Consider the following 18,047-nt stretch of genomic DNA (forward strand, 5'->3'; position numbering starts at 1 on the left):
AATGTAGTAATGTTTATGCATCATGTTTTATTATTATTTTGTAATAATTTTCTTTTTTTTTTGGTCACAGATCTTATAATAATAGATCATAATGACAATAATAATGACATGAATTTCAAATTTTTTTTTAGAGCTATCAGCATGGTCTATAACAGCATACCACATACTGAACTGTGTTCTCGCATCGTTGGTATTGCATGTTTAAGATCTTATGTAACAATGTCAGAACAACAGCTCACTCTTCCATGTTTTTCAAGTGCTGTTGTTGTGGCTTTACAAGCCTTGCCTCTATTAATTTTTGCAGCTACTAGAATAGCGTAAATCTCACATAATGAACAGCAGATAGCACAGACTGGTTCAAATCAGTGTTGGAAAACTGGGGCTGCCTAGTAAAGATTGAAACATGGAGTGAGTTGTAATATCCTCAATTTCTCCAAGCTGGAGTAAGCTAGAGGCATGTAACTGATAGTGTCCATGCATATTTTACACTACAGTCCAGGTGTAAAGTTTCATCGCTTGTGAGCAGCTGAACAGATTTGACAAAGTTAGACTGTTAAATGTTGAAAATTTGTTTAGACATACTATGGGGTTAACACGGGACTATATCTATATAACCGCATATATGTAACTGGGTTATAGTCAAAAATCTTCACAGATGTACATTACACTTGTAACATAATGTGACTTGATGTGACTTAAAGTGGTAAGATCTTCATTTTTATTTATTTATTTTAATTATTATTAAAATGTCTCAGTCTATGGTGCTAAGTGCTCGTTGCTGTGGTGTTTCTGCACTGCACTTCCCAGAGATCACCTGTCAATCAAACAGTGTGTCCAGTACTGGGACGTCTTGTTCCTTGGATTTTCTGCTGATGTTTGAGAAACTCTTTTCTTTGTCTGTTCAGTCATGGTGGCTATCGCTGCTCATGCTAACTACCCAGTTCTTCTTCTGTTTATTCCAAACAAACTGCTATTGTTAAAACACATCATTTCCTGTGTTCCAGAGGATTTTTCTCAGGAAAGACCTACCAGACACTGGGTGTTCAGAACAGCAAATGTAAAAGAAGAGACATTTATCTATCTGAAAATGTTGCAGATTATAAAACAAGTCTGCTCAAGACGTGTAGGCAGCAACGTTTATATATAATATTTTCGGGAAGCCATATTTCACTTATTAGACATATCATTAGTGGCTCTATTGCCACTTTGTATAGCATAGAAGTTGTTGTCTGTCTCATATGGCTGCACATAAGGATGAGAGTTGAAAAGAATTCAAAAGAGTGGATCATGATGGTCATAACGACATTGCAATTAGTGGCAACTCTATAGGCCCATATACCAATAACACAGTTAAACCAGCCGATTAAAGCTGAAATAAGTCAATATTTATCATTCTGTAACTCAATTGCAAAATTCCATTTTCTCATAATGGCCTCTGATAATGAGGAAGCTCTCCTTGGTCATGTGACTGAAGTGGACCCTAATCATTGGACTGTTACAGTAAGTCATGACAGTTTATTGGCGTAAAATTCCATAATGGCGCAGATCAATACCAACCCAGGAGGCTTTCCTCTCAGCCGGATTTGACACATTTGAATAAGTACCGCTGAGGGGGAGCAGGATTGTATTGAAAGGATTTAATCCCTCAGTGGGTAAAGACATGCTAACCAGAGTGATATTCATCTGCCAAGGACTAATAACATGACAAAACAAACTATGACAGCAAGTAAGAAATCTGACGGACCTTCAGGCGGCATTATTGAAGCCCTCAAACTTTCCCTTTTCAGACAAGGGTCATCATCAAAAGCCATGAAAACAATTTGACCAAATAATGCCTACGTCGTGAGAATAAAAGATACAATCAGGCTTGTGCCCTTCTCACCCCCTCCTCCTTTGAGATCTCTGTGTTGGGAATAATGTAGGGCTTCGGGGAGCAGGTTGTGAGATAAAAGGCCACATCAGAATGATGATCTCTATCGATCGGCAACCTTGGGCATACAGAGGAGGTCCGGCATTTGTCACGTCGAAGCTGAACCCAATAGCTGATCCACGCCACCTCTGATGAATTGGGCCTGTTCTCCAAGTTTGTTTAATTGATGACGTGTTCCTTTGAGGTGGACCGCCACTATGTTCCACGCATTCATTGATTTTCCAAAACATCTAATTTCCCCCCCTGGTGGTGTTTTTTTTTCCCTTTTTAAGGACCTAACTGCTCAAGATAAACCCACCCCCCACCTTGACTAGTCCACAGCAAGAGCAGTATCCTTCAACCTGCTTCCGACCAGCCAGTTCCACTCTCAGAAGGCGCTGATGAATATAGCTCTTTGTTAGTATAGAGGCCTGCTAGGTGTATCAACTTAAAAGTATTATGAGAACTGAGCAAAAGTCAAGGGGTTTTTCTCTCCTCACATTCCTCTTACATGGAATAGAAGGAGAGATGCAGCAGTTAGCTGAAGGTGGTACTCAAGCACACACACACTTACACACACACAGGCACACACACACAGGCACACAAACACAGTGTCACTTTCAAACAGGAGGTGCCTCATCTCACAATTACATGCACTTCAAAATCTCCAAAGCAGGTTTTTCCCATTAGAACTCAAGATTTCTGACTTAAATTAATGATATAATGTTTTTTTCCCTATCTTTTCAGACCTTGCTCATTGTCTTTACACTCTGTGGCGAGTGGCAGTTAAACATTGGTTATGATAACCACTGTTTACTGTTGATGCATGCAGTAGAGTTCATCAAACACAAGCATTTTGATGTGAAATAGCAACCGCAGGCATCTACTTTGGTGAGCAGTGCAGAACTGTTGATCTCTTACTGTACCCAACTGTTAATGTTTCAAAATGCTCTCAAGGCTAAAGTGCACCACGCTTCAGCAACTCTTAACAATCCATACAGGAAAGAATCTGAATTTGTAAACCACACAATCCTATTCCAGGGGATCTGGAGTGCGTAACTTTGTCATCTTGAGGGCCTGTGTGAAAACTAACACTTGCTGAAGCGGCCAAGCAACCAGTCAAGCGCTAGGTAGGGAGCTTTTGGCCATCAAAGGGAAATTCCAGCCTAATGGGGATTCAGAGTTTCCAGTGTATCCCTCTGCTATCCACAGAGAATGGCGATTACCTGAGGAGTGTCGTCACACACACACACCTCTCACACACACTATTAACTTTGGAGTTTGTACCTCAGGTGGATGCGTAGGTTTGATACAGGAGAAAGTGAGTGCGGAATTTGACAGTGGAATGAGCATGAGACTGAATGTGTAGAATCATTACGGGTGTAAAAATGACAATATACATATATATATATATATATATATATATACACAGCATCCCCGGTGAACACAGCACGCTATGGATTGATTCTAGACTCGAGACATGGCAGTAAAAACAAGAGGACCAACAACAACAAAGGCAGAGAAATTGTGCAAAAAGGCACACTTTTGGATTTAAAGCACCTATCTAAGATCCAAGGGCCTTGAGAATGGGATTGGATTACTGTCGGTTAGATTTACTCCTGTGGCTCTTCGCCACTACATCATCGTAGGGCCCCCTGCCTCTGGATCAATGGGGATATTTACTGCGCCTGTTTCAGGGAGACTTTCACAGTAGGCAGGGCATTAAACAAACAGCCGACAGCCCCGTCCCAATGATGGCCTGTCTGTTCACACTGTGCCATGCCCAAATGTCACACATATTCACTTCAAACAGGTAGCAAACAAACACAAGTGAGCTGGAGATAAAACAAAGGAGGCCAAGCAATTCTGTCTGTGTGCTGAATAAAGGAGAAAGCTGGCACATTTCAAGAAAAGAAAAATATCCCAAGAGAAATGGAAAGGCATGTTATGTTTACTTTTAGATAATTAGCCTTGTAACCCTCTCTAAAATTATACGTATTAAAATCCTCTTAAATGGACACACCTCAAATAAAATTATTTCTTGTCTGCATTCTTGGTTGCTCATAAACATTCTGGTCTTAACAGTAAAATGAAATTGCACTTTACATGTCAGGCATTGCATTGTATCGCATTGCTTACTGGAAAAACATAATAGCAGCATAATATCTAGGTAACATGCAATTTTTGTTTATGGAAATAACAATCCTACAGTGTCATAGTTTATAACCCCATTTAACCCCATGTTGAGTTGGAAAGGCATCATAATTGAAATCACTTGAGGTGAAACAGCCCTCCTTCACAAAATACTTCCATGAAGCAACAGCCTATTGAATTATATTATAAAATTGAGAAGAATTGCTGTTTAGAGTCTCAAACAACAGTCTTTACATACAGATGGGCTGTCTGCAAAATCATTTGCTAAATGCTAGCACATGAGTTGAAGAATGAGTGGAATGTATTTTTTTTTCTACTTAAATATGAGCAAAATAAGTTCCCTCATGGAGAAAAACAGTCGGTATGAAATTTCTTCATTACTTGACAATTCCACTGACTAAGCCCGAGCAATCAGCTGACAGTGCAATGTTAAACAATGGGCTTACAAATAGTAGCCCACATTCCCGAATCAGCCCAAAGAGCTCCTAAGGGCAAACTCAACTCAGATTCAACAACATAAAAATTAATATGTCTGTAAAACCCATAGGAAAAAATAACAAAAACACAGCTATGTCTTAAAATAGGATAAAAGCTACTGCAAGCTGGATGTAAACACAGAGTTACAGGCCAATCATCACTTAGACAACCAGCAAATTAGCCACTGGTGTCTGCAGCTAATATTATCTAACTATTTGCAGTAGTTCTATTTCTTTGCATATTCATATCTTTTTGTTAAGGCTGTATTATTACATTTTTGCTGCTTTGAGGTCTCCTGATTTGATCAAACAATTTTCATGTCTAGTAGCTGCAACTCACACATAGCAGCTGCTCAAAAATGTCTGCGAACATGGGCAGCGGTAATGCGGGCATTAAACTTAATTTCCATTGACACTGTGGGTGAACACATAAGAGGAAAAGTTGAAATCAGATAATCAGATTTGTCTTTTTGGAGCAGCTTCAACTGTTTTATTTTTGCCTCCAGCGTCATTTCTTTTCATGCCTTAAGAAAAAGGAGTGTTAATCTTTTACTGTATATTGTGAGGAATTCAGTATCAAAGGCTCGCAGCGGAGTGAATCACGTCTGCCTGTCTAATCGCCACAGATAAGTCCGGAGAGGAACTTTTCTTCCCTTCAGTTACCATCTTGCACCTGATGTGGCTGCATGTTGTTTACAGCAGGAATAGTTTTTATCTCCGTCCCTGAGAGTATCTGGTATAATTTTATCTTGTGTGTGTGTGTGTTAGCGAAAGTGTGTGTGTTTGTGTGAGAGCATGTGTGTGAGCGTGAGATTGGGTGTGCGCACATGTGTCAAGACCATGTGTCAAGTGTGACGCTCCGGGGGGACTGAATGCTGGGAGGCCACCAGCGCTTTACCTCACACACACACACACACACACACACACACACACACACACACACACACACACACACACACACACAAACACACACACACACACACACACACACACCACTCAAACATACCCATACCCATAAGACGACTTCATTGAATCCCAACCAGCATATGCTACCCAGACACAATGTTGTCTCACAAATCCATACTGCCACAGCAGCACAGGAATGCATCCTAGTTATGAAGTGAAAAGCCTTGGCACATCACTGCTGCACACAGATGTGACTAAGACTGATTATCATGGGGACACACGCACATTGTCTCACATATATGAACATGTGATCTCCTGATTCCCATTGTGTTTCTAAAGCACAGCAGTTACTTTCATAAGTCACAGCAGGGCTCATCATGTCACATTTTGTCCTCGGTACTGGGAATAGTTACAGAAAGACCTGTACATGTGCTTAATGTGAGCGCTGATAAATTTGCCACAAATCCACAAATTTCTAAAGTACTAATCAATCATTGGTTATTGGTGGAATTATGATTTGTAAGCCCCATTAATGATTGTGATTAGGATTCTGATTCTGATTATACACTGAATGTACAAAATATTAAGGACATCTTCCTCACATTGAGTTGCAGAAAGCTTAAAAAAATTGCCCTCTAACTCGTCTGCTTCTCTTTATCTTCATCTCCTCTTTTGTGATCAGTATAGATTTAATGAGGGAAATCAATAAGGGATAATGGCTTTTACCTGGATTCACCTAATTAGTGTACTTCATGAAAAGAGCAAGTGTCCCAAATATTTTGTACATTCAGTGTACATCATTAAAACTCCTGGTTAGGAATGAAGTGTCCAGACTGGTGTGTATGGATATATGGATATATTTCCCATTGCATGAATAGTTGTTGATAGAGTATTTCACTTAACAGTACAAAGACCAGTGGATTTTCAGGGTCTAAGAGAAGGCCAACGAGCCATCAGCTGAAGAGGATAAATTTAATCATAAGTATTTCCTTTGTATATTTCTCAAATGTTGTATATTTGCACAGAGAGTAGGGGGACATTTTTAAATCTGAGATATTTCAATTCTAAAATTCAAAACAGCAGTCAACTGACTACAGTTGGCCTTTCTAGTGTTAATATTTGCCCATCCAGCCACACACACACACACACACACACACACACACGCGCAGACACACACACACGCACACACACACACACACACACACACACGCACGGTCCACAGTGCATGAATATAGTAATTTGACAATCTTTTCCATATTATTATGATTTTGCTTTTAACAAAAGATAAATAACAAAAATGGATTCAATGCAAAGCAACAAAAAAATGGATTCACCAGAAGCAGAAAAACAGATTTTTGAGGGGGATCAAAAAGGGAAATCAAACATGTTCCTTTTAGGTTACACAAGGATTTCTATGTTTTAATCACTACAAAATGTCTGGTAACTGTGGGCAAAACAGCCGTGTCCCAGAAGAGGAGGAGTATCTATTTGATGTTCCAAAAATAAAAGGGCAATTTTGAAGCAGCTTCCAGGAAACGAAACCAGATAATTTTGGGAGATCACCACAAATTTCTATATAAGAACTATATTAATACTGGAATATCAAATACATATTGCTGTTGGGTCATCCTTCTGTAACGGTGACATTTGTTTGTAAAGGTTTGAAAAATAATTTATGCTAACCACGTTTTAAAAATACAATTTTTTTTTTTTCAGCTTGTCATTTGCTTCCAAAATGTAAGTAAGACGTTTTAGTGGTAATTTACACCACAAAACAAAATACCTTCCCTGTTATACTGGACTGTTTTATCCCCCTAAATCTTTTTAGCCCTAACAATACTAAATCATACTGTGTATAAATGGGAAAAAAGTAATTTAGAGAATTAGTAAGAAAATTAAAGAATCATCTGTACCGATTGATTTGTATATCTTTGTCTAATATTTTAATTCTGTTTCATTTAGTGGAAGCAAAAAAAAAAAAGGCTCATAGAAAAGGGGAAAACGTGATGTAGGGAAGGAAACCATTCAAACACACGCGACCTGTTCTCTTTTTTTTTTATTTAAGAAGGTTTTGATTGAGTGATGAGTTTGCACTCTGATGAGTAGCACAGATGCAACAACAGAGAACCGACTCTGCAAATTGTAGGAGTGGTACGCTGAAAACAATTAAAACAGCACGTGATAGATAGCTCAGTCAAAAGGTTAACGGTAACTCACAGACAAAACGTCTTGTTTTTAAAAAGTGCATTCACAAACATGACAAATACTCTCAACTCATGATGTCTATTTTTATGTGATACAAAATATGCATACCTGTTTTAGATTTGTCTGTATTTCTATACATAGATATTTCTTCGAAAGGATAACTTTTTTTCTTTTTACAAAGGTTAAAAGCAGGGTTGTGGTCATAGCAGCTTCGGATATCTCTAGCCTCTTTACCATGTACCGTGTTACACATAGTCTCAATAGATATCCAAATAAAACTTCACCATTTTTCTCTGTTGTTCAACTCAAATGACATGTTGTCTTTATTGAAAGAGATATTCATCAGTGAAGCCTGCAGTTTAGAAAAAAATGGATCAATAAAATGCTTGGGCCATTAAATATATTTTCGTATACCCGCTTTTTTTGTCAATATCATAAATACTAAAGACACAGGACAATATTATAAGACAATGCTGGGAGACTAAATGTAAAGATTAAAATAGTTCAAACATCATTTTTTTCAAGTTTTCTAGTTCATGAGAAAAAATATCAGGCGAGCACAGAAACACTATACTTCAGTCTTTTCTTCAGTCTATCCATGGCCCTTTTATATTTAAAAGAGCAATCATAAACAAGGTTGCGAGACAAAGGCTAGACTGTCTTTAAACAAACCTCTGCTCTTTTCTGTTTTAGTCCTGTCCAAATAAGATGCTTGCCCATCATAAATGAGACAGGATCCTGGTTTTCAAAGGAATTCATAAAAGCAGTCAAACATACTGATAAAAACCAATAAGTACCATGCAAATCTTGCAAGACGACATATTCTCAAACAAGAGACAAAGTTTTCTTCGTATAAGCGAAATATCAAGTGAGGAGGGAATGGGTGAAAGGCAAAGACCTCTAATCAATACTAAATACTATATTTCCAAAACCAAACAAAAAATACTTCATCTGTACATAATATAGTACGTATGAGTTCAAACTGGATCAGCAGTTTCTTTCCTTGTCCTAAGACTCTTAGTCTTTGCCAAAGCCTACCTTGGAATAACACAGAAAAGTCTTTAATTGATCCCAATCTCTTTGTTCTCCTCCATGAACCTGGAGAAGGGACGGCTGCCCCCAACCTCCAGACCGGCCTTCTCCATGCCCGTCATGGGAGGGCTGCTGCCGGTGTGCACCCGGTCCATTCCTCCAGGCATGGCTCCCAATGAGGTGATTCCCGCGCCTCCCAGGCTGACAGGCAGCTGGGTGATGCCTCCGTTCTGGATCACAGAGATCTCATTGTTCTTCATGGCCAGGCCGTTGGTGATGGCGGCTGCGTACTGGTTCCAGAAGCCCGGGTCGACATTCATGGCCCGAGCCGCCAGATCTTTCTGGAACATCTCGCTGAACTTCATGGCGTCCCCGCCCAGCAGGGCCATGGGGTTCTCCACAGACAGGCGCCGACCCCTACGGGCTGGAGCGTTGTTCCACATGTGTGTGCCCATGTGAACCTACAATAAAAATAAAAAGAACGAAAAAAAATAAGTCATGGGAGCCTCAACTTAAATTGCATCAGCAAGTAAATCCCAGCAAACATTTCACTGATGGCAATGTGCAGGAGAATGCTGAATATCAGTGTCAACCCAAACAAGCACAAATTTTTCAGAATATGAAATTATCACACAATAAAAATTCATAGTAAAATAAATTTGTAAACTGTTTTGACCTGATATCAGAAATATATTTAGGTCCTAATTTCACAAAACGATGCAGGTAGCAGCTATGAATGACTACGGACGTCACTGTATTTACACAAGTTTTCAATGTTTGTGCAGTCTGTCATGTCAACATCTATTCAAAGTCAAAATGATTGCTGGGTTGTTTTAAACACATTCAGTTTTCATTGGGTTATGTAGATCCAGTGACTCTGGGCATATTATGTTTTGGACAAAACTGAGCTGAATAAGGTAAAAAAAAGAAAAAAAAGATGATATTTCCTTCAAAATAGATTTAAAATGTTTTTAGATAGAAATGAAAAGTATTTTGTCTTTTACTTTTGTTATTTTCTTGTGGGGAGAAACAAGAAAAATAGAGAGGGGGGATGACGTGCTACAAAGCAGCCTCAGATTTGACCGCAGAGGGTCACAGTTACATGATATTCACCTTAGCCATCTTAGCCATTAGGATGCACCGGGTTATGTCAAATTAAATAACTATTGGTACTTTATGAAGCTGGCTCCTACCTTCAGATTGCCCTTAGTGGTGAAAGCCCTTCCACAAATAGAGCAGCCAAAAGGTTTCTCCCCAGTGTGTGTGCGCTCATGGATCTGCAGGGCGCTGGCGGAGGAGAAGTTCTTCCCACAGGAGTGGCAGTTGTGCTGCTTAGGCGTGCGGCGGGGGGGCGGAGGTGCCAGCATGGGGGTGATGCTGGGGCTCATGGTGGTCTGGGGCGCTGCAGCAGGAACCTGGATGCCCACTGGCAGGTGAGAGTTGTCGCTCAGGGACATTGACTTGCCGTGTCCATTCATTTCCATTTTGATCATGTTCGATGCAGTGCTGGCCAAATTAGGAGTGCTCAGGCCTGGAAGAAAAGAGTTAAAGTTAATATTAGAAATCTGAAATGTTAAAGCTGCACTAGGCAACTTTGCATGCTAGTGTTTCCAAAAGGCAGTGAGGCAACTGCTTGAATTTTGCCATGTAACGTGGTGTCAAAAAATGGACATACATGTTCATTTTGTATTTTGCTTCATTCGGTTTTGATTCATTACTTCCTCAGGACAGAGAAGATTTCCCACCGGTCTACATACACGACACCAGAAATGAATTTGGACAGAGTGGATCTACGGTATCTCAATTAGATGGGACATTCTTTTCTGTTGCAGCCCCACTTGATTTAGACTAATAAGACGGGTGTATTTTTTTTTTTTTTACAAAATATGTGAATAATATTTAGGTTATTCACAAGTAACAGTGCTGTGCACCAGGTGGTCACTAACTCCTGGGGTGTATTTTTTACCTAAAAATCGCGTGCAGCTTTAAATCATTTGATCATTGCTTAAAATGTGTGTAATGGAGCAACTAATGCCAAAGCTATATATTGTTACCTTAGCAACTACATTATTTTTTATAATAATTGCAATTTTCCATTATATGTATTTACATTTGATTCAGATGTTATGTAATAGTAGATTGTTCTGATGTGTGCCTTAAAGGTTAGTTGATTTTGCACATACACACCTCGGTCTCTATTTAGAAACAGCATGTTGAAGTGGCTCTCCTCCTTGATGAAGTGCCTGCCAGGCTGAGTGGCAGTCAGGTCAAGGGCCCCAGTGCCTTCAGATGCAGAAAGTGGGGATGGGGTCTCTGATTTCTCCGACTTCACTGTTGCCAGGCCAGCTGTATTGTTCTCCTGCCCTTCCTCAGCTGTCACAGCACTGCTGCTGTTATTGTTGTTGAGTGTGGTGGGGGACTTGGAGCGCTGGCTCTCAGAGTGGCTGTGAGCTGGGGATAAATGCTGCATGGAGCCAGAGGACTCAGACAGGGCTGGGCTCCCCAAGCTTTGACCTTCGACATCCCCCACCACAGACAGAGAATCATTGGTAAAGAAATCACTCTCCCCTCCGAAGCTGCTGCCGTTCTGCGTGGGCTTCTGACCAAATGAACGGGTCATGTTGACGGTGGAGTCAATCATCTTCATCTGGTTCTCCAAGGCAGCAATGCTGGAGATGACAGAGGTTGGTGGGGAGCTCCCAGGTGAATATGGTTTAGATGGGTCCATCTCTCCTTCTTTCAGGTCAGCTTCATCCTCCATAGCCTGCTCCATCTCATCCAGAAGGTCATCGTCATAGTTGCTCATTGCATCTAAGCTCTTCTCATCAAAGGAGAGGTCGGTGTCCATCTCCTGGAGGCTTTCAGGCAGCGGGGTGTTGGGGATCTGCCCTCCCATGTGCATACGGATGTGCTGCTGCAGCACAACAGCATTGGTGAACTTCTTCTGGCAGATAGGGCAGGAGTGCTGAACACGGAGTGGGGGTTTAGATCTATGGACCCCGAAGTGAGTTTTCAGGTTTCCCTTGGTGGTGAACGCTCGCCCACATATCTTGCATTTGAAAGGTCTCTCGCCAGTGTGGATGCGGTAGTGCATCTTGAGAGCACTCTGGCAGCTCAGAACACGATGGCAGATGACACACTGGTTGGGGTCAGTCATCTTCTTGTCAATGTTCTCTACAAGTTGCTGCAACTTTGAGGTCTCTGATGTTTGCATAGAGTCTAGGAGGCCGCCAAAGGGAAACTTGGCCTTAAACTGGTCTGAGAGCATGGGGAGAACAGGATGGGAGACACAGCTGGGGGCAGTGATGGGTTCAGTGACCTGGCCACTGCTGGTAGATGTGGTGGAGGTGACGGTGGTGGAAAGGACCACTTGAGTTACTGTAGCTGTGGTGGAGGTGTTGTCCCCTGGCCTAGTGGAGCAGTTTGGGGGCAGGTGAACACCCTCAGGTTTCAAGAGAGGAGGTGCATCGCTCCCTAGGTTGGGTTTCGGGGAGGGTGAAGTAGTGGTCATGCCAGAGTCAGTGACGATATTAGGGGACAGAGACGCACACTCACTCGAGGGTGGAGATGGCCTCTGAGGGGATCTGCTGAGCGGGGTGAGGCTTGGAGACTCACCAAAACCTCCCATCATGCTTGGCAACGTGGGAGGGAGCTGGAGCCCGACTGAAGTGGGGACGGTGGGGAGGACGGGTTTGCTGTCTAGCCATGTGGTCACAGGCTTCTCTGGAGGCAGAGACATGCCGTATGGGATGCCTGAGCTGGTGGGCACGTTGTCCAGGTACTCTGGCACAGGGTAGGGGTTCATCTGAATATGTGGGTATTTCTCTTTGTGCCTCTGGAAATGGACTTTCAGATTCCCCTTGGTAGAGAAACGGTTACCACATATGTTGCATTTGAAGGGCCTCTCTCCAGTGTGGGAACGCAGGTGGATCTGCAGGGCGCTGTCACTGCCAAACACCTTGGCACAGAACCTACACTTATGCTTGAAGAAGGGGTCCTCAGAGCTGGGCTTAGTGTCAAATACAGACACATTGGGGGGCTTCCCCTTGCGGTGCTTCATCAGAGCAGAGAGGGGGTCAAGAGCATTGGCTGTGGCTGCTATGCTGGCTAATGGGTTGGGGAAGATGACGCTGCTGGAGGAACTGTGAGGTATCAGTGGTAGACTGGAGGCAGAGCTCAGGAGGCTGCTGTGGCTTAATGATGGAGGGGTGGTGGAGTTCCTGGAAAGGGCTGAGCTGTTGCTGATGCCACCACCTCCTGTTATACTACTACTACTGCTATTGTTGTTGTTTGTGACTGAGGATGAGCAGGGGGGCAGTAGAGATGACAGTCCAGAGCCACTGGGTGGGGGGAACACCGAATTAGTTGAGGATGTGTTGGGGATTGAAGAGTTAGACTGCTGACTGCCAGTTTGTGGTGGTTGAGAGAGAGGCCCATCTATTGCTGAGGTCAGAGGTGAAGGGCCTTGACCATTGAGAGTGGCCGGCAACCTAATAGGTAGCTGATGGACAGGAGGAGTGATGAAGTTGTGTAGCTGAAGCTGGCCAGGTACAGGGGCGACACATGAGGATGCAGCCCCCTGGGCTCCAGCAGCAGCGCTGTGATGGGTATGGTGGTTGAGAGCCGGCTGTGAGGCAGACTGCCTGTTCATCAGAGCCACTTGACTGCGTATTTGTTCTATCAGCTGCAGTTGGTGTATCTGCTGCTGCTGGAGGGCCATCAGCTGGTCCAGGATCATGGGAATGGCCATGGTGGAGACCCCACTGCCCGCCGCTGACCTCACACTCTGCGAAAACTGGGCCACTGCAACCCGGGTGCCGTGCAGTGTCTCCAGGGTAACGTTGGTGCTTGGCATGGTGTAGCTTGTAACAGTGGAGGGTGCGACATCGCTGAGCTGAGGTAGGGAGCCGTCTGGCTCAGGGGAGGGTGCATCTCTCTCCTCAGGATCCAGGGGTTTTTCAGGAGAAAGCTCCAGCTCCATCGGCTCGTCCTCCTTCTCCAGGGCAATGACCCCATCCAGAGTTGCCATGTCCGGGACGTCATCCCCCTCACCAGCAGGGCTGTGGTTGCCCTCTCTAGGGTCCTCGCTGTCAGCCTGCTCACTGGAGCAACTGGGTACAGGAGAGGGCTCTGTAGGGTACTCCTGGGAGGGGTTAGGTGTACCCTCATTCTCATTCACTATGAGCACCAGAGGATTCTTGGTGCAGCTCTTTAAATGTTCACAGAAGTCTGACCACTTGAAGAATTCGGCGCAACACTTCTCACATACATGGGTCTCCTCACTGCCACTGCGGCTCTCGTTCCCACTGTCGGCATCATCCAGCACATCACCACGGGCTGGGGGGAGGGGGAGGGGAGTTGGAAGGGGATAGGGAGAGAGGGAGGAGGGAGCAAAAAAGAAGAATTAATGAATAAATAATCAATAAAGAATCCACACATATTTTGCAGTGCAGCGCTGCAAAGATTTAACCTCTGATTTTTTTCTCTCTTTTAACATAACCAAAATCAATATTCTTTTTTTTTTTTTACTCTGAACAAATTGCCCTAGTTCACCAATTCTCAAGACCCAGTTGTGCGCATTCTCACTCTCTCCATAGAGCCAGCTAATAATTTTCTTTGTGCAATCCATCAAATTATGAGGGCCTATCAATTGTGGATACTGCCGCTTAATGAAATTCCATAGAACCTATTGATTTCCAATATTTCATACAATTCACAGCTGCTGCGTCTGTTGGGTACAAATCAGGTCTTTGATGGCCCCATTAGGATTCCCCTCTGCTATCAAGCCCAGTCATTTCCACCTGAATTTCAAATGCCTGGGCCTTTTCATTTAGCATTGCTAAAGTAATACTTAAGCCCTGAATCTATAAACAAGGGACTGTATTGTGTTGGATGTGAGGTAGATTATGCTGTCAAAAATAAGTGTAGAAATCTGTTGAATCCATTGCTCTCATATATTTTCTGCACCATTCAACGTTAAATTTGTCCATTCATACAAATAAACTTGTGCGACCAAAATACATATAACATAGAAAATTGGGCCCTTACAGATTTCTGTTGAAATGCAAAACATTTCCTTTCAATTAAGAAATACTCAACTTTGCTTGGGTCTCTATCTCTCTCTCCCTTTCTCTCTCTCTCTCTCATGCTCTCTGAAATAAGACTCAACAAATTACATGCTAGTGCCATGGCAGCAAAGTCTCTGATTAGTTACACATGTTTAATCACAGTTGTAGGAAGCCACTTCCTCTTCCACATGCGACCATCAAGAGCCAAACAAGCCGGCATGAGCCCTGAACATGGACCTAATTCACACCTGATCAAAACCATGAAAAAATGTCCCTCCCTTGTATGTTTATTTTATTTTGTGTTCAAGCGTATGCATAGTGAGTGTGTGTGTGTGTGTGTGCGTGCGTGCGTGCGTGCGTGCGTGCGTGCGTGCGTGCATGTGCGCGGTCATATACATATGTCCCTTTCAGTAGAAGTAGGAAGTGTGCTCAATCAACTCCACAGCATAATACAAACGCTTTATTTCAGTGACTCCAGTCTGTTCAGTGAACACTCATAGACTAGCACTTTCAGAAAAAAAGAAAAATAAAACTTGCTGGGTATTTTCTTTTACGGTGCTTTAAGTCACGACCCACTTCTTTATTTTGGGTGGTTTGGTCATTTTACTCCAAGCATTTGTTTTATCCACAGCATAATCTCTACAGATATAATAGCAATTTTGCTTTCTTCCATTAATCATGCTTTCATACTTGATGCATGAGCCTCTATGTTTATTCAGATATATAAGAAAATATGTGGGACGACTTTACTGAGATTTGAATAGAAAATAAAAAGCAATTTAATGAATCAGAAGATATTGAATAGGATGCCTCGGAAAACAAACAAAGCAGATGTCAAAAAGGGTGAAGTTGTAGCTCTTGGTTGATCTCATAATTGTCTGAAGGGAGTTACTCAAGGTTAATAGCTCTTTTGCATGTATATGACTGCATCATATCTGAAAAGACAAAAAAGAAGCCTGCCTAAGTAAAGGAACACTCCCAACGGTGAAAAACAAATAGACCTGTCCTACTTTGCTCCATTAGTTATCCTGCCTTCATTTTGTTTAACAGCAATGCAATCAGCTAAGCACTGCCGTCACAAATCATAAGAAAGTGCAACTCATCCAATAAGCTTGACCTGCCTGAGCTAGGAGAGTAAAAGACATAAAAAGAGAGATCGAGAACGGCATTATCTCCCTTCAAAATACATCAGAGACGGCACTCGTTCGTTCAACATGAAAGATATCACGATGCCTGAGAAGTGAGTAAGCTTGAGCTCCATGCAATGCTTAAGCTCTTTTTAAAGGATACGATAAGAGCAAGCCATGGTGTAGCAGACCTGAAGCCTTCATGGCAATTACAATGACTCATTAGTGTAGGAATTCATCAGTATTCCTGTAATTTCTGGCCAAAGGGGGCATGAGCTATACCATCAGAGTCTGGTGTCTTTAACTTAATTAATAATCAACAGAAAGGCTTTGGAAGAGCTCCCCGTTCTCACCCCTGCTGGGGGCAGGGCCCACATTGCTGGATATTATTTTATTTCATCCTGTATGCTGTCAACCAAAAGCAATAAGTTAAGATACAGAAAAAAATGTCTGATAAAATTAAGGATTCAAAATAACACTATATCTGGCACATTTCCAAAGGATTTTTTTCTCATACCTTGAATTTGGTGACATTTTTGTTCAAATTATTGGCACAAGATGCTTTGTCACTGGCACATTATTTACTTTGCAATTTATGACTTCTGTTGTATGTCACCTCTCCTCTCTCCATGCCTTTCTAGGCACTAGAGTGTCAACTCACTAAAGCAGAAATGCCGTAAATATAATTAAAAAAATATATCTGGTCATTTCTTGAATTGCTGCTACATCACCAAACTGAAAATTCTGCCCAAATTCAATCTAAAAAAACAAAACAACAAGCAAAAAGGAGCAAGTGACTGGAAAAGTCAGCGACACGTGACAGCAGGCTAAAAATCTCCTTAGCCAAGCAGCGGACGGCAGAACTCATTTCCATAATTGAGGGTTGAAAGGTCAACACAAATGAGTAGGCATTGTGTTGAGCTGATTAGTTATTAGAATGGTATTACTGTCAATCTCTTTTATTCATTCATACAATTACAAGTGGGGGCCTTTGTATGCCTGTGACCTCACACTCACATACACAATGAGACACACACACACACATTTTTTTGCACGCACACACAAACACACATACACATATACGCATACACAAACACAGAGCGATTTTTGTAGTCATTGCAGGATACGTAAAAATTGTTTGCAGCTACACATCAACTTAATTTTTAGTTTGTGCAGGCCTACCTTGTGAAATTTACACTGTGGGATTTTATACAATGCTATATTTGTCTGACTCTAAATAAAACACAAAATGTGTTTACTCCAATTTTATAATTCAATAATAATGTAAAATTAAATTTGAAAACATCTGTTCTCAATGAAAAACATCTTTCCCATCTGAAATTGTCAGTGTCTTTGCCACATTTACTGTCACTATTGGCAAAGTAATATCCTGAAGAATTTTGTTTATTTAATTTTGCAACTGTGATAATTCCAAAGACTTTGATTCATTCAAAAATCAGCACATTGCCTCTTTGACAAGATTGAAGAAAGCATCCGCAAAAATATCAGGCTGCTAACAAATACATAATACACATCATTTTGCACTCAGACTGGCTGACTAAGAATTGTAGAATCCAGGTTCCTGGACTGTGTTGGACTTCTTTGAGGATAACAGAATGAATCAGACACAGGATTTCGCTGTGGTTTTTGACAAACAGTTTAGCACATCGCTACAATTAATCAATAGGTTTTATGCGAAATGAGATGCAAGAATAACAACTCATGTTTCTAGAGAAAATATTAAGTCACTCTACATACTTATGATTTCAGAATAATGACATTTTCATTCACAATAGTCCTGAAACAGTGCCATTGTGTTGTGCAGCTGTGTGAAGGCGACATTTTGTGGTTGTGAGTGTATGTGTGCGTGTGTGTGTGTGGGTGTGTGTGTGTAAGAGAGCGTGTGTGTGTGTGTGTGTGTGTGTGTGTGTGTGTGTGAGAATGGGAGGGGGGGTATTGATTTTCCTATAGCATGAGAAAGGAAGGGATGAAAAAAAATCCAATCCGTTTTTCATTCCTTTAAGAGTCTTCATTTACTCAGATGCAAATATTAAGCTGAACGCAGTCAATAGGGGGATTGTAGACGTTGAATCTGTGTGTCCGCTATCTCGCTCAGCAATCTTTGGCATGCTAACTGAAACCGCTAATCTGACATATTATATCAGATGAG

The 18,047-nt window shown here is 41.8% G+C and overlaps 1 protein-coding gene across 1 annotated transcript; it reads right to left on the minus strand.

Moving 5' to 3' along the window:
• Positions 1 to 7,525: 7,525 nt before the first annotated feature.
• On the minus strand, positions 7,526 to 14,019 carry sall3a (spalt-like transcription factor 3a; the record flags this gene model as incomplete). The annotated part of the gene is made up of 3 exons (XM_071530077.1): positions 7,526 to 9,143; positions 9,876 to 10,218; positions 10,869 to 14,019. Coding segments are annotated over 3 exons (3,926 nt in total), but the record flags the coding sequence as incomplete, so codon positions are not given.
• Between the last annotated feature and the right edge of the window lie 4,028 nt (positions 14,020 to 18,047).

Source organism: Centroberyx affinis, unplaced genomic scaffold, assembly GCF_046629955.1.
Source record: "Centroberyx affinis isolate AG114_WGS23_722 - 3 ecotype Tasmania unplaced genomic scaffold, CSIRO-AGI_Caff_v1 ptg001881l_1, whole genome shotgun sequence".
In the NCBI taxonomy this organism is placed as follows: Eukaryota; Metazoa; Chordata; class Actinopteri; order Beryciformes; family Berycidae; genus Centroberyx; species Centroberyx affinis.